At 36.4% G+C, this 18,930-nt stretch overlaps 1 protein-coding gene across 2 annotated transcripts in view; it reads right to left on the bottom strand.

The window, feature by feature from the left end:
* Window positions 1-5,247: 5,247 nt before the first annotated feature.
* Window positions 5,248-18,930, bottom strand: part of LOC128982205 (E3 ubiquitin-protein ligase KCMF1-like) — an 83,266-nt gene continuing 69,583 nt past the window's right edge. Inside the window, exon 8 of one of the 2 annotated variants that reach the window (XM_054401268.1) lies at window positions 5,248-6,146. In XM_054401268.1, the coding sequence (XP_054257243.1) occupies window positions 5,774-6,146 (373 nt within the window). In that variant the 3' untranslated portion in view covers window positions 5,248-5,773. The remainder of the gene's footprint in view (window positions 6,147-18,930) is intronic. The other variant, XM_054401267.1, reaches the window with a different exon arrangement.

The raw sequence follows: 18,930 nt of genomic DNA, 5'->3' as shown, positions 1-18,930 counted from the left end.
GAAATCCCTAACTTATAATTTTTTAAAATAACTTAAGATGTCGGGGCTTTTATGTTTTAACCGTTAAGCATATTCTTTGTATGTATCCGTTTATTATAAGGCCATGGTGTATGTACTTTTAAAGCGATGTAAAACGGTCAAGAAACCCCGGCACGCACACTAGAACGGCTTTATAGACGCCCGCACTCGCACGCGCCGGCCTCTCCCCCCGCGCTATCGATCGGCAACACCTGCGTGCTCCTTTCCTTTACTAACCTTGCGCTCGTCTTTTCACTGACACCACGTGGTCGTACTGTCACCGTCAGTGTATGGTTATGTGATCTTTTTACGTCTTTAAATTTCTATTTATTTTATCATTGTTAATGTTATACGTATTCAGATATCACTTGTATGTAGAAATATTTGGACGTGTTATTGGCAGGCCAGTGTTATACAACAGGCACTTTGTTTTATTTGAAATTAATTTAGATTCTTTATAAAGATAAAAGATGCCTCGCCTCGTAAGAGCTATAAGTGTAAAAGGACAAAGAAATCCCTCGTAAAAAGGTTGTTTTGGAAAAACAAGAGGTGCGAAAACGAGTCACTAGTTTCGAGTGATAACAATGATGTTGTTCAGTTAGAGGATTCCGAATCAATCTTCAATAGACTTATGGAAGAATGTCCTTCTACAAGGCACAAAGAAGTAATCAACCAAAGGTGAGTTTAAGAAAAAGTTGCATAACTATTTATTTACTATGGTTGTCCAAGTCAATGTATGAATATCCATATTATGAATATGTAATGAAATGTATGAACCCCTTACCTCTATATGGTTAGACGTGAGGTAGTGGGCAGGTACTTCATGTTGGAAAATGTTTAACCAATGAACAGATATGGAAATGCATACCTTCATACAACTGCAGTAGCAAGAGTAACAACACAACTTTTAGAATTAAACTGTGCAAAAATAATTTCAGACAATTTTTAAGACGAATTTTTTCTTTAAAGTGCTCTTTTGGATTATACTGGTTATACCTACCACTACAGAATGAGCATCGAAGTGATTTGCATGTAAATAAATTTGGTTGTATGTAATGCAGATTTAGCCCCCGAATGTTGTTTAGTAATTATATAGTCTTTATTGATAACCTTCCAAGTCCAAATAACTTTAAACCAAGGTAGTTTATTTTTCTGTTCTATAGTATGGACGACGATCAAGAACAACACATAGTATGTACAAGTGATTCAAACACAGATGATGATGAAGCTGACTTTCCACCTTTGATTGTGGAACATTGTCCGACACCGACAGAGACACAATTTGAACTATCTGGTCGTCGCATAGTCAATGTAAAACACGTGATGGAACAGATGCGCATTATATCGAACCATCCTAAGGTTTGTACAATGGGAAAATATGAATTCCGTAGAGAGGTCTCCAATGGACTATTTAGCAGTTGGACGTATTTTTGTCACAATTGTGATAAAGAATTTGTTGTCACGTCAGAGCCTCTTGACCAAAAGATGGAAATAAATGATGCATTGGTGTGGGGAGCCATGTCAGTTGGAATTGGTTTTTCACAAGTAGAAGAAATGTTTAGTATTATGGATATACCAATGATGGGTCATAACAAATACAACAAGCACGAGACGAAAGTTGGAAATGTAAGTAAACAAAATATACCTCTACTACTACAACTATATATGTAAGTAAACGAAATATACCTTTACTACTACTGCTATATAACACTATGATGGTGTCTGTCTATGTGTTTGTGTATTTTTTCAGTAATATACAGTTATTTAATACTGTATTTTACTGTTAGCATTAATACTGTATTGATAGAAATACAGTATTTGTTACAGCAGTTGAACAAATTAAAATTTAGACATAATTAAAACCATTTAGATAACTTTAGACTAATTTTAGATAAATTTAGACATACAATAAAATAAAATATTTCTATAACGTTAGTATCTTGTCAAACATCAAGGTTGATTATAGGCAACTGAACTAGGCCATCAGTGGTAGAATGAGACAAGACAGCAGTGGCTAGGCAGGCAGGGACTAGGGAGGTTGGCCGGTACGGCGACGCAAAGCGAAAGCAATGGCAATGGCGTGGTGAGTCAGAGTGCGAGAGAGAAGGAAGATACACACACGCATGCAGCGCGCTCGCAACGGCGACCTCCACGCTGCCTAGCGGATTTAATTTGCTACCAGGGCCGAACTTACCTAGGGGCGGACGGGGCGAGCGCCCGGGGCCCCCGGGCCTTTGGGGGCCCTGAAGGGGCCCCTTGCACAGTAGTTTTTATTAATATCTTCGAAAATTAATCAGACACTTACCGAATGATCTTCTTTTTTAACAGCTTTATTGTCGTTATCTTATATTTAAGGTTATTGTTAGATGAACTTTAAGGTATTACTAGGACCAAAATTCTTGACTCTAAGGGACTTTTCCTCAGGGTTGCACTGGGCCCCGCGCTTAGACCTAGTTTACACGAGCATAGCTGCTAGGCTGTGACGGACCAGTTTGAGTTTCAATGAAGCCGTTCACACAAACCTACGGCCGTGGTGATCAAGTTGAAGGGGGCCCCTTCGCTTGGGGCAAAAAATACAATAAATAATATGAAAACTCTTGTCCTAACGTAGAACGTAACTTGTACAATTGTGTTGGGGTTAAATGGAGATTCAATTGAGATCTAATACTTTTGAAAAATAAAAACATTGTTTGAAAAATCTGTTTTATTAGATGTTATTCTTTTACCTCTAAGTATATGCCATTCACGATTTTAAGGGGCAGAAGTATTATATTACCCATTCAATTAAAAGGTTTTATAAAATAGTAATTAAGTTATACGTCGAAATTCGGATCTTCAATTTAGTCGATCAAAATCAAAATCAAAGAGTCAAAATCATACAGCGCCAGTAGGATAAAAAATCTATATAGACATTTTATGACAACTAGGGTCGTCTGATGTTAACAAAAATTACATTATTTGGGAGCGGGCGAGCGTTGTCGACTGTATGAATGTATGATTTAAAATTGGCAGAGCAGAAAGCTTACCCTTGCTAGTGGGAAGCGTGAAGAGAGGGACATATCAATAATAGGACGCAGTTTGTATCAAGGATTAGTGGGTCGACGAAAACTTTATACTGACAGTGAGATGCTTCATTTAGTCACGGTTTAGCTTGGAAACAGATTGTTTTGGTAGTAAATTAGGCTTCAAATTAGGAAGTCTTAGGATTTGTATGAAACAGTTGAGAACTTAGCGGTGCCGGTCCTTATGCATCGACGGGCGGGGCTGCGCGGATGCTTTAAGAAGCCTGCAAGCGCTGTCTTTGCCAACGCCCACACTACATCAGTTGTTTCAGATGACTAACCAAATATATATATTTATAAACCTTAAGAAACATACTAACATTTTTTTTCTGACACATTATGCGTATTTTATTTGGAAAAAATATATAGAGGGTAAAACAAAATTGTGTACTCTAAAACATAAACATTATCAAAAAAAGTTAAAATGCTATATCTCTTTGGATATAGTTTTATAAGAAAACATTTAGTACAAAAGTTGAAGATAAACTAATTACAAATAATACAAATTTGAATTATATCCAGTAAAGTGAACGACTGTAATTTCCAGGTTTGGAGGGGGTTGGGGGAAAAAGCTCAAGGTGGAGAATCGTAAACTTTTTGAAAATACACGTCTTAAGTGGTTTCATCACATATAACAAACTCAGCTTTCCACTATTTAGCTACAAAAAAAGGCAGTTTGTGCGTTTATTGGCTGGGCTAGATGCGATGACGCAGCGCAGAGGTGTTCAACTAGCCCGCACGCGCTCTCTTTGCCGACGCCCAGCTCTTCACCCGGTCACCTAGATGACTAACCAATAATATATTTGTAAACCTTGAAAAACGTACTAAAACTTTTGTTTGTACCATATTTGAATATTATATCTAATTACAAGTATAAATAGAGAAAAACAAAATTTTGCACTCTGAAACAAAGCTTTTAACGAAGTTTAAATTTTATATCTCCCTAAGTATTGGTTTTAGAAAAATTTTGTAAATACAAAAGTTGTAGGAAAACTAATCAGAAATAAAACAAAACAAATTGCAGCTCGATAGCTTACATAGCATTCAAATTATGACCAATTAAGTAAAACACTGCAATTTCTATGTTTGGAGGAGGGTGGGGGGGAAAGCTCAAGGGGTAGAAGTGGGGACTTTTGGGAAAATAAACCTCTCATATGGTTCTATCACATATAAAAAGTCCAGCTTTCCACCATTTAGTTGCGATAAAAAACGTTTATTGACTGGGCTAAATGGGTAATTGAGGTGTAATTGGTTCTTTTATATCACATTTGTTATACCAGCATACATCTTTATTGGTAGGCCATTTAAAAAGGTTTTGGCCACTCATTGACATTGAAGTTATTTTGTAGTCCTCCCCAGAAACTAAAATTATTGTAAGAAGAGCATCTATCATGTACAGCCACTGTGGTATCAAGTCACCCAAAGACAGGAAAATTATGTTGAGTTTTGATAAGACGAGGTTTATGACAATCCTATCATAGATAAGAGATAAAACTATGCTGATAATGTAATTTAAGAAGTTGAAAAAAGAGGGGAAAAAATGCCACAGGTTTCACGGGGTCATTGTTCTGAAAAAAAGTATAATATTATTCGGGTTAAAATTTTTGGGAAACTCTTTGGCTTTTAAATTTTATTTTTTTTACATTTAATTTTGTTTCAATTGAAGATATTATTGTACCATATTGAAGCTAAGGTATTAGGCTTCAAAAAAAGTTTAAGTGTACAAGTAATTTATTGGTAGTTAAAAAATTAAAAAAGTTTAAAAAACTTTTTTAGCTTATAGTTTCAAGTCACTCCACAGGCCTCAAGTCATCCTGTTGTATGGTATGATTTAAATTGGCATTCTGTTAATTATATTTTTTAACCCGCCATTATGACAGTGTGTATCTGGATCCGGATCCGAATTTTTCAAGATCCGGATCCAGTACCGACATTTTCTTATCCGGATCCGCCCATCACTAATTAATTGTTATAGTTACTGTTGCTTTAGTACTTTTGTGATCTATTAGAAACTAGCACGTCAACATCATTATATATACTGCAGTGTTGCAGTATTATTGGTTGTTCGGTAGTCATGTATTTGCTGTAAAATGGTGTAACCGTTGAGAGGAAATAAATAAATAAATAAACTGGCTGAGAGGATGAAATAAAACATGACAACATTTTTTAAATATATTTATAAAGTAATTCCAGTAATTTAGCAGTTGTTTAATAATCAGCTACCTACAACTTTACGGCCGTATAATAAACAAATCAACATCATAATATACCAACAAGAGAAAACGGTAAAGCAATCTAAAACTTATTTATATATTTTATTTGTAAAAACAATTTGAAAATAAATTATATCACGATTGCACAATTAAAAATCATTGTGATAGGCCAATTGTATTTTAAGAGTTTGTAAGGTTGAACCAATATCAAAACAAAACTGTTGGATTGTATCTCCGATCGCACGGCTGCTTCATCTCTTCTAAGGCAACTCCACGACTGTACTGGCACCACGCACCATACACACACACACTCAAACTATAATTCAAATCGAATCGGTCGATTTGTTTCACCAATATAAACAGTCAATCGTATCCATTTGATTCTATACAGAGCGGTTAGTTAAATACAATATTACAGAAAATATTCCTCCGTACAATTTGTAGAGGGTAGAGGACTAGAATAGAGGAACGGTAAATACGTTAGTGGGAGGGTGGGGGCTCCGAGGCTTGTACAGGACGTACAGGTTTTCGCCGTGCAGTTCCGGCGTACGAGGGTGGAGGAGGTGCAGTGACAACCTCCCTGATGGTGCCAGTGCCGGGGTGATGGCGAGGGGTGGGACGTAGGGTGGGAGGAGGGGCCTGAGGACGACTACGGGGTTGAGGACGCTTGGGTACCACACTCTCTGTACCCCTCGGGTAGTCTCGGGCCACAGTATTACACACCATCTTCTGCTCAGAGCGAGCCACATCGCTCAGTGTTGTCAGCACCAGTTCCTGTACAAAGAGACTTCTATCTGCCCGACTCCGTTCAACTGTCTCTCGCTCCACATCTGTCATACTGGCCTCTAAACATCTGCAACATGGTTAAAAACTGCAATAATTACTATATCCAATTAAAGAGTTACCTATCTTGTTTAATACTGAAGAATTCCAATTATTGGATCAATCAGGAAAGTTACATTCGGACGAACAAAAATAGGATAGTTAGATTTCTACTGAAATTTAGAAAAATAATTCACGCTTTTAGTGTGATTGCGGAGGACGATAATAGGCTCCCATCCAAGATGGCGGACACTCATCACCAACTGTACTAGTGCTCCCCATTATTTCAGTGAATTAAGTGGTAAAACCAACAAATTACCTACATAACTTCACACAAAACTGTACTCATCAACTGTAAGTACACAAAAATCATGAGAAACTAAGACCTACATACCTAAAGAGTAGATTCAATCTGAAAACAAATTTGCTGCACAAGTGCTTACAACTCACCAACATACCTTGCTCTCAGCTTTAAAATATTGAATCAAGCACCAAAATAAATTTGTATAATCTTCTGACAGTATAAACTGAAAAACTCTAAGATATTATGAATAATACACTATTTACAGAACTAGAATAAACCAATTAAAACTGTGACAGCTGGTGACAAGTAATGCTGACAGAGCACAATCAGCACATTCCATCTTTGCTAACCCACTCAAAATACTGCTAATAACTGACCAATGCCAACATAGCTGAGCTGTGCTTTCAAATCACTAATGCAAGACTGCACATATGTTATCAATTGACATAATATTCCTGATAAAAAACACTTAAACAATTTGACCAAACCAAGAAGAAATTTATTTTACAACCACCAAAAACTAAACCCCCCTAAAAAAGTGACAATCAGAAACCACCATAAATCATGTCAAAATATCCATGTGGAATATGCAACATAGGGGTTAAACACAAAGGCATTCTGTGTACCGGAGAGTGCAATCAATGGTATCACTCCAAATGCCTGAAATGGACAGATAAAAAACTGAAAACGCTTACGAACCTAGAGATACAAAGCTGGAAATGTAATTCGTGTACCGAAGACACCAAAGTCCAAAACCCCAGTGTAGACGAACTAGAGCAATGGATTAGTAACCTAAGTGACATAGAATCAGCTGACCTTGAAACATCACTATCTTTAGCATCCGAGGTTGGCAGCAGCTACTAATGGAGAATAAAGAACTCAAACAAAACTTAGTAGCTATGACAAACAAGTACATTATTCTAGAAAATGAAATAAAGGAATTGAAAAACTCCAAAGACCATTCCTTAATATACCAACAGCAACTAGAGGAATGCATTATTGAAAAGGAAAACATCCTATTCAAATATAACTCCCTCATTGAAAAAACAGATGAACTAGATAAAGCACTGATAAAGGAGAAACAAATGAGATATAGCCTAGAAAAAATGTTCGAGGAACATGACAAGGAGAGTACTGAAACTATCCTTAGATATGAAACAAACATCAAACAACTCCAAAACAAAGTTAAAGAACTTGAACAAAATAAGCCTGTCATAGATAGAAACCCAGCTAGACCAATATACACAGACTCTGAAACCCAACTCTGATGCATTCCCGTCAACTCCAAACACAACAATATACACAGAACTACTACACATAAAAAATAAAATCAAGGCCTTAGAAGGGAATATGGAAAAATTGAATAAAAAGCAACTAAAAAGAGAGAACTCAAGACACAAAAGAGACAAAAAACTACTGCTGTCACAAACAGACTGAAACTGAGGGAATCAGACAAACCCCGCCCAAAAAACTGAATACACTTAATACAGAGGGAAACAGACAAACCCCGCCAAAAAAACTGAATACACTTAATACAGAGGGAAACAGAAAAACCCCGCCAAAAAAACTGCATACACCGAACACAGAGGGAAACAGACAAACCCCGCCCAAAAAACTGAATACACCTAATACAGAGGGAAACAGACAAACCCCGCCAAAAAAACTGATTGAAAACACAACAATCAATTCCACACTGGACCTGGGCCAAACAGCCTCTCTTATTCCACTCAGTGACGATGAAGATGCTGAATCCACCGAAACAAGAGCACATCCAGGGAAATTCATTAGGAGTAAATCTGTGAACACAAACAGCGGCAGAGTATCTATGATTACAGAGGAAGACCATCATAGCCTCGAAGGACAAAAGATTTTTGCATTTCCACCAGAAGATACCCCGCTGATAAGCACACAATTAATGACAGATGAGGATCTACAGCACACATGCCGCATCCACCTTATTGACACACAACACCCGACATCATGTGAATACAAAACACTGCCACCCGAAGCTAGACCTACTATAATCAGGAGACTACAAAATAGAAACCTATCCTTTAACAACTTTATTACAGCTCAAGACAACGAGGACAACACTCACATTGTCATATGCTCAACAGGAATAAATGGCAATTGGAAGAGGAAACTGTTCCGGTTCCTTGAATTGGCAAACGATTGTATAAAATTCCCAGTACTTTTCTCTATCAGACTCGAAGAATTCATAGAAACTGCCAGCCTCAGCAAACTACACATCAGAGAAATAATACAAATACTACTACAATATTCATATAATGCCTACTATACACAAACAAAAGACCACAAAAAAATTATTGATGATCTCATTGACCTACATTGACCTATTGATCTACAGACAGGGTACAAAGGAAAATAGCAAAAATATTCCCAGGAAAAGAAAAAACCTCGTACTACAGTACTTGGAGAACAACTCGGGGAACGTACACAGGAATTAACACCTATCAACCTCCATGTCTACCATCCAACAGTGAGGAAAGCTTCGCTCAAGCAGCGATGCTTGAGCAAAGAGAACTTTGGAAGTCAAAAGAATCGATGTTGCTACACCACCTTAACACCATATACAAGGAGTACAATATAAGCAGCCTCCAAAAAGACGACCCTAAACTCCAAGACTTCTGCAATAGAACCAAAAACAAATACGCCATCATAAACCTGAACACTGGAAACTTCCTCACCCAACAAGAAACAACACACCCAACACCTTACCAATTTGGTTTCGATGGAGCACGTCTAGTGCAACTACTGAGGAAAGGTAATGGAAATTATGCAACTGCTCCAAACAACATAGCAATTAATCAAAACATCTTAGTATCAGACGAGACAATACTCCTAAACGAACTACATCTCTATAATAGCACAAAACACATTGACATTAAAAACTCATACAACACTAAACTGAACTTAGTCCAAGGTGTGCCAGGATTTGGGAAAACAACTTTCCTACTCAACAACTATGCTACAGGGGACCTCATCCTGTTTCCTACAAGAGATGTGGCAATGGACTTCCGACAGAGATACAAAACCAACCACCCAGACCATAGCCAGGCAAAATGCAATGACACCTTCAGAACCGTGCATTCATTCATAATAAACTCCACCCAACATCTTAAGAGAGGAAACACCTATAACAGGCTCTTCATCGGCAAAGCCCTAATGATGCATGCCGGAGAAATACTCTTTGCAGCCATTTTATCAACTGCTTAAGAAGTATTGCTTATTGGCGACATGAACCAAATACCATATATAAACAGAGCAGAGAACCTAGAAGTTAAATACCACAACACTACAGAAATAGCCACAACAACAAAAATACTAAACACCACATACAGATGCACAAAGAGCACCACAGCCATCCTCTCAAAATTCTACAGCCAAGGAATGCAAACCACCAACCAGACAGAGAAAGAAATGGCGACACAGCAGTATCAGGGACTAGAAAGCCTGAACCTCACTCTCAACAAAAATAAATACAAATGCTTGGTCTTCAAACAAGCTGAGAAAAGAGAACTAAACAAGCTAGGTTTCAACGCATCTACGATACATGAATTTCAAGGACGGCAAGCAGAAAACATAGCTGTCATACGAACATCTGCTAAAAGAGAAGAAATTTATTAATCGCAGCACCACTGCATCGTTGCTATCTCAAGGCACACACACTCATTCCTTTACATAACACCCAGCAGTAATGATAAACTAGGCCGTTGGATACAACAAGCAAACTTGCTTAGCTCCCAGGAACTTTCCAAATACCACATCAACATTCAGAAAATCGCAGAACCACCCCTCCCAAAGTATAAAAACACACTACAAACTAACAAAACCAAAGTTGCACACAAGAACCCCTAAACACTCCCACCTCCCAACATCATTTTTTAGAAGAACACCATCATCCCAGAGAAAAGCACAAAAACCAGCTCAAAGATGTAACACATCCCCTCCGACACTCCGTACAGTAAAATTCCAAACACCTAATAGCCAACAAGGACTTAAAATTCTACACCAAAACATAAATTGGTTATCTAAAAAAACTGATAGACTAGCACACTTCCTCCAAGATGAAGACCCGGACCTGATGTTAATAACAGAGCACGGCGTAGCACAACAAAACTTGCAAAAAACGTGGGTAGAAAATTACTCACTTATTGGAGGCTTCTCAAGGAAATCCCATGTCAAAGGAGGAGTGGTCGCTTATGTAAGAAGTGGCTGGGAAAAGCATGTATCACTCATATGCACAAGTAGCGAGGAAACAGAACTAATTTACGAAACTGTGCTCTTTGAACTGAAGCTAAACAGGAATCCACTGCTAGTCCTCGGAGTATACAGGCCACCAAGTGCAAACCTAGACCAAGCCATCGATATACTCTCTGAACAACTGGAAACAGTGCTCACTACGGATAAGCAAATATTAATAATGGGAGACATCAATGTAAACAACCTAGTTGATGACAATGAAAACGAAAAAATTGAAGAACTCCTAACCTCCTTCAATATCTCAAGACTGAGGCTACCTCCCACTCGAATTACAAGTGACTCAGAAACATCAATAGACTGGATATGCTCAAACATTGATAATCAACAAATAGAAACCTCAGTTATAACATCAGGACTATCTGACCATACCGCACAAATCGCAAAAATCATCACTAGAAAACCGATCATCAACAACATCAAAGAAAATAAACGAATCTTCAACAGAACAACAATAGATAACTTTAAGACACAGCTACAAGAACAAGACTGGGAAACTATAATACAAACTCATGACGTAGATGAAGCCTACAACAATTTCAGCAACATCATCCAGACAACACTAAACCACGCCTGCCCTCTTAAAACGTCAAGAGTTAAACAACATAAAAGGAGACAGTGTTGGAATCAAGAATCGGCTAGACTTAAAAATGAATATATAAAGGCCTTAGAAAAGGAGCAAACAACCGGACTTATGGAAGACAAAGCCAGAACAACTATTAAAAAAAGGGAGTACGACCAGCATTTGAAAATGCTTCGGAAAGAAAACAACACAGCTCACATAAACCAGGCTGAAAACAAGTCTAAAGCACTGTGGCAAACAATAAACCGAGAAAGGGAAGCGAGATCAAATACTGAAATCCAAATCCATCTTCAAGTCAACAATAAAACAATAGACGACCCAATAGAAGTTTCAAACTGTTTTAATGATTTTTTTCTCATCAATAGCCGACCGAACACTCCAAAATAACAATAACTCTAGAACCAATGCCTTAACAGACCACTTACCAGCAACACATCACACACTCCAGTTCAGACGGGTCACACAAGAAGAAGTGCAAAAGGCCATTCAATCTCTAAAGATGAAAAATTCATCCGGAACTGATGAGGTATCAGCTAAACTTCTAAAAAACTGTAAAAATGAAATAGTAATACCCCTGACAGACCTCATAAATAAATCACTCTCACAAGGAAAATTCCCAGATAAATTAAAAATAGCTAAAGTCTACCCAAAATACAAAAATGGACCAACGATAGAAAGAAACAGCTACAGGCCAATCTCCCTAATATCAACATTTTCAAAAATAATCGAAAAGATAGTACTAGCCCAACTCCTACACCATCTTCAAGAACACAACCTTCTCAATAGTCAACAGCATGGATTTATCAAAGGCAGATCGACAGCCACAGCCTTAATACAACTGACGGAGCACATACTAGACCAACTAGAAGAAGGCAGCACTTCAACAAGCCTCTTCCTAGATTTTAGTAAAGCTTTCGACTGCCTAAACCACGAACTTCTTCTACTCAAGCTGGAAACACTAGGCGTGAGAGGAAGAGCAGCAGAATGGTTTAAAAGCTACCTTAGTAACCGGAAACAGCTTGTGGAAATAGCCTACATTAAGAACAACACAAAGTATAAGGCCCAATCCAAAGCTGTAGACGTGCAAAGAGGAGTACCCCAAGGATCAGTACTTGGCCCAGTCCTTTTCCTCCTTCTCACGAATGACCTACCTAGTTGGATTAAGGAAGATGGACACACCACCATGTACGCAGATGACACGGTTCTCACATTTGCGGACAAAACAATGGAAAATCTGGAAGAGAAAACCAACACACAACTCCAGAGAACAAAGCAATACTGTACCTCCAACGACCTAGTTCTAAACGAAAGCAAAACCGTTCAAATGACTTTCACCACCAAACGCAACAACACAGACATTACAATACCGGGACTACAAACACAAAATACCACAAAATACCTAGGCATCATAATTGACTCCAAGCTATCATGGAAACCCCACATAGACCAGCTCTGCAAAAAGCTAAGTTCAAGTCTCTACGTTATACGTAGGATCAAGCAAGCTTGCAGCCCAGAAGTAGCCAAAGTTGCATATTTTGCTCTATTCGAGTCCCACCTCAGATATGGCATTGCGACTTGGGGTGGAACATCAAAAGGCAACCTGGAAAGAGTACTCCTAAAGCAAAAAAGAGCAATTAGATGCCTTGCCGACCTGAACTACAGAGACAGTTCCCGAGAAGTCTTCAAGAACCTTAAAATTCTCACATCAATTTCACTCTACATAAGAGAAGTCATTATCCACACCACTAAAACAGCCCAGCCAAGACACAGAGACATACACCAGCACAACACACGACATGCCGCCAATTTTTCCCTCCCACAACACCATCTGAGTCTGTACGAGAAGAAACCATCCTACAAAGGTGCTCTGTACTTTAACAACCTACCAGAGCACCTCAAGAGAGAACAACCCAATCTGCTCAAGAAGCACCTGACAACATGGCTTATGGACCGGCCGTTCTACTCTGAGGATGAATTCTTAAACAATAAGCTACCATGAAAAAAGAAGAAAAAGAAGAAAAAAATTCTAATTGTAATTGTAAATTACTGTAATAGTTTACGTACATACTGTACATTTTATGTACCTGACGCATGAATGTTCTCTAGGAATATTTCAATAAAGATTTTTGTCTATTGTCTATTGTCTAGGCCTAACGTTTTAGTGACCACTGGAGACAATGATGATTTCTGCAAGACCGTGGCTCTGCTACAATAAATTAAAGACGGTGATAATGTTTCTGTGATCTTAGGGGATAATAATTATGCCTACACGATTGCATATTACATATAAATTTACATAAAATAAAATACAGTCATTTAGTCCCATAGTGCTCATACAACAATGGTCATCCGAACGTCTGCTGGGTTGGCATAATGTCCATTCAATATTTGTCCAAAATAATCAACATACAGGGCATTAAAACAAAATAAAATCCCCTTACTTTAGGTAACATATATACATATACACATGTATGCATACACATATATATACATATACACAAATAAACATATTTTAATTATGTTGTCTATTAAAATATATATAAATCATCCAAAATGGTTTACACAACATTAGTATCTACTATCTAAACGCAGTTTTTAAGATTCAAAATTAAAAAAATTAAATTCCCTAACTAACTTTTAATTCTCATCTACGTTTCCATGCAAATAAAAAAAAAAAAAAACTTCCAAGGCCCTGCCAAACCTTCCCATTTAGATAAGACACAAACTCCTCATATAGTATTTTTGGTTTCAAAATACTTGAGTCGCAAGTCATTGAACACAGAGCAACTAGCAACAAAGTGTGAAAAGTTTCATTCTCGTTTAAATTACACTAGGAACAAGTGTGGTTTTTGTCGACAATCTATGGTTTATAGTTGAGATCTTTAAGCTCTCCCCTACATTTCATTATCCAAGAAATGGTTCGGTTGTCTAAACCAGTTTCCAAGAAGCTATTGTTGCCAAGGTCAAAGTTGACGGCGAGGTATTGAGAATGATAAGCTGAAGTACGCGCTCTGCCTAGACACTCAGCCATCCAGCTATCTCTTGCTGCATCTACGTCTAACTAATTGAGACTTTAACCTACCACTCCCCGACTCCTCAATCGTATCTAAATTCAGGTCCACTTGCATGCCAAATGTTATTTCTAATGATCTCCACGCTCGACACCAATATACATTTTTTCATAACACTTCAGCAGCTAATATTCTAGGAAAACGCTCTGGCGGTAGCCCCAATATATTTATTATACGTATAATTAGGATTCATTGAGAGAGAATAAGTGTGTAATTTATCTAGACCCGTTTCCAAGTACAGTGAATTTGGTGTGTTAAGCCAACTGAAACAGTTTCCTATTAAATATCTTTAGTACAGATTCTAACTTTTCGCTCTCTAAATATCCCCTGACCTGGCCTCCCTAACATTATATTGGTCTTACAACAGTGTTAAAACATAACAAATTTTGAGGACAAAGGCATTCTGTCATTGTTTATTAATTTGTTCCAAGCAGTGTGAATAACTAATTTTGCAGCTGTGGGCTCCATCTGAAAATTTTGTTCCCAACTTAAAATTGGTGTGAATAAGACACCCAGATATTTGTAAGAGTTAACAATCTCAACCTCTTTGCCTTTATAGAACCATACATTACCTTTTGCTAATCTACCTCTTTTACGAAAAACCATAATTTTCAATTTATTAATATTAATTAACTTCTAGATTCTATAAATCGCAATAACGTTCAAGTTTTACAATCATTTATTGCAATACAGCTGTTTCAGTTAAACAAGTTGGTTCTATGATTAGTGCAGTAGAAATAATTGAAAATATAGCTTAGGGTGGAACTAATTGCAACACAAATCATTCTTGCTGTGAATGGTAGGTAGTATGCTTCTAATCAACATACTAACAATATACATCCATACTGTGGCGCAAGATACGTTTTTTTGGCCGCCATCTTGAAAAAAGTGTCAAAATTTTAATATTCATAAAAATAAAATTTTGGGTATCAATTTATAGGAAATTTAAAGCTGAAAAATGTTATAATAGTGGTTATAAGCACTATTTGGAAATACGATCGTAGTACAATATACCCCCACTGCAGCAAACCTGTAGACTAAACGAATTTCTATTTCTCTTAATTGATTTTCAATTAAATCTATTTAATAAATAACATTAGGTATAACGAAACAAGTACCTAGGTTTGCTGCTACAAGGAAACTAATTAAGTGTGTTTTTAGGAAAATATTAATTGTATAGTATAAAATATATAAATCTGCAAAGTTTTATCAAAATAAATCCATAAACAAGCAAACTATAGTCCTCGCCACCCTAAGTTGAGGCAGCCCAAGGCCGCGGCCTTTGGCTGCCTCAACTTAGGGTGGCGAGGACTTTGCAACATTTTACAATATTCTCCATAAGAATAACATGGGGATTTTAAATTTACATTTTGTTAACTTCTCCGCCAACCATAACCGTACAAAAACAATTTGATATACTAAGTTATTTTTTTAAGCTCTTTAAAAATTTTTGGAGAAAAATTGGGAAATTTTATGTTTTAGGGGCAAAAATTAAAAAAAATTAACTAATTTTAAAAGCATTAGTCTAGGCGCTAGGCCATGTGCTGTGTTCACTTATATGTCCCCTAAGTTTTGTTGCGGGGCTTTGATTTACACCTATGGGAGCTAAAAAAAAACAACCAGTTACGTGGTTCAGATCATGGTCGTTTGGCTGCCATACTGGAAAATGGCCGCCAAATTGCTAGATTATTTGCTAATGCGTATCTCCGTACCCAGTGGTCCGATTTTAATTTTGTAAAGCTCATTTCACTCCTTATCTAAAGGCAAACAAACTTTGTCATTATACATGTTTTGTTAAACCAATTATTTGTTGAGATATATTTTGAATACAAATATTTTAAAAATATTGGTTTTCTTTTCCGAGTCGGTTTGACTCTTCTATCCATCCGATTTTCATAATTTTCGTCTTAAATTAATGGTATGCACGCACAAATTTGCTATCAAGCACCGGCGTTCATTTATCTAAAGTATATATTGAGTTATGCACAAAAGAAACTTTTATCTGTACATTTCTTACGGGAGTTAAATTTGCTTGTTCTTTTCTGAGATCGTTTGGCTCTTATTCTCGATCGATTTTCATAATTTTGGTCTTAAATTAAAGGTATGCATGCACAGATTCGCCATCAAGCATCATCATTCATTTGTATACTGTATTACTCGACCAAAAAACAAAAAATAGATTTTTTTTTCGAATTCTCAATTATATTAAAGGATGTATTTCACCAGTTCTAACTGAATTATTTGATATGTTTCGGTCTAAGAACCTTCAGTAAATACCAGCTTTCATTTGAGCTATTGGTTATTAAGATCGGTCGTACCTGAAGCACGCTGTTGAATCATGAACCAACATTAATTATAATTATTTGAGGACTTATCTGCAATCAATGATACGTAACTCCATTTTTATTTTAGTTATTTTATGTCTTGGTCTTAACATATTCCTAGAAATAAAGGCTTTAAATTTGGGTATTGATTGTTAGTATGAGTTCAGTTCAAGATACTGTATTACTCAATCAAAAGATATACTGAACATCTGATTATTTCTCGGATATCAAATTTAATTTTATATATATTTCCTCAATTCTAATTACATAATCCTACATATTTTGATCCAAGAACCTTAAGTGAAATACCAGCTTTTATTTGAGTTATTGATTATTAAGATCGGGTCAATCTTATCATGAATAACCAAAATTGATAAAAAATTAAGTTATTTATAATCGATTGATAGTAAAATGATTTTACTTGAAGCCTCAACAGTAACCGTTTATTTTGACGGGTTTCGCCTAGTAATTCCATTAACGTGTGGACTTACTGACTGGTTAATGCGTTATTTATTTATCTCAACAGATACACTATTTACAAATTTATATGTTTTAGGAACAAGAGTAGAAAGAAATTATCTAATTGCACTACAAATAACAAAAGAAGTTCATCTAACATTGACCAAAACAGCATTGCAACATAAAATAACAACAGCAATGAAATTGAATTAAAACAAAAATAACAATCAACGTTATTTGACAAGTACAGATAATAACAACAAATATCCTCAAGATGTAACAATACTGAACTATAGATACAAAAAGTTCCCGTGAGACAATAACAAAAAATCTATGAATCTATGTTATTCGTTCCAAAAGCTTAACACTATTGATTCAAAATATACCAGAGGACTTAAAGGTATGTTTAAAACTTATATTTCCTATTGATCTACTGATAAAATATTAGGGGTCTGCGGTACAGAAAATTTATGGTCGGTACGGTACAATATTTTGTACCTCGGTTCTCGGTACAAAATCCAGGGTGTCCACAGAAATTTTGTCTTTAATTTCCCTGACTTTCCATGACTATCCATGACCATTAACCATTGATTTCCATGACTCACGAACTTAACTCAAAAATTATAATATACCGTATACACACGAATAATACTGCCTAGACAAGTTATTTCACAGAAAATATTGAAATATGTAATAACAGATAACAATGGAGTACAATAGGTACAACAATGAACTAATACAAACTCAAAACCCATAAACTAAGACAACTGTATAAATTGAAATTGGCGTACATTTGTGAAAAATTCGGAAAATGCTACAATAGTTGGGGTTACGACCCACTAGAGCATTGAAAGGTCCCCTGGAATCCATCCATCATTGGGGATTTCCATGACTTTCCATGACTTTTGCCTATTTCCATGACTTTCAATGACCAGAATTTTTTTCCATGACTTTCCATGACTATCCCTGACTTTCCAGAATGTGGACACCCTGAAATCGGTATGGTACGCGGCTACCCGTATTTTTGCGGTTTTCTTCTCAAAACTGTATTTAAACCATTATTTTTTACTTTAATACATTGACATTACTATGAAAATGGATAGTATCCTACATTCATGGTTTTATAACAACAATTACTGTACCACACATTATTAAAACAAAACCTTCTACTACTACGAGGATTGTGTCAAGAAAAATCACAGTTAAGATAAAGGCTATACCTATTTTACTCTGAGATACTTAGAAAAGCCATGATAAAGTGGTTTAAAAATAGGATAAGAGTTTTTATGAATAAACATGTTTGAAACATTTATTGACAAGATAATTTCACAAAACTGGTAAATTTTTTCCAACCAACACAATGTCTAGTTGTTTTAAAAAATTTTAAAAACATAAAAGCATAAGACAGTGTAGTTTTGCCAGCTTTTCACAGCAGACGACAATGAAATAACTGGAAGTTATGATGAAGTAATGGCAAAGAGCATCTTTTTTTATCAGCTTCAAAACTAGTTATAAGATGGATACAACTCTTGCAAAGTTTTTTTCTGAAACTAAAATTAGGATTATGACGGAGTAAAGCCGCGTTTACACCGCAGTGTAAACAGTCTTTTCATTTACAAAGTTAACATTCACAATATCAATCATATCAAACATTAGTTTATCTCAGGCTCAATCCAATTTTCTTAGTATATTTTAAAGCTCTTCCAAAGAATCAAAAGACCCAGGCCTAGACCTAATTATTTAGGAGGGCCTATATATAAATTGATTAGGTTACAATGAGGGTAGCAAAATCA

Source organism: Macrosteles quadrilineatus, unplaced genomic scaffold, assembly GCF_028750875.1.
Source record: "Macrosteles quadrilineatus isolate MER2022 unplaced genomic scaffold, UCM_ALF_1.0 Scaffold_188__1_contigs__length_204418, whole genome shotgun sequence".
Classification (NCBI taxonomy): Eukaryota; Metazoa; Arthropoda; class Insecta; order Hemiptera; family Cicadellidae; genus Macrosteles; species Macrosteles quadrilineatus.
The sequence above is the reverse complement of the archived record's forward strand: the minus strand, read 5'-3'. Positions and strand labels throughout refer to the sequence as shown.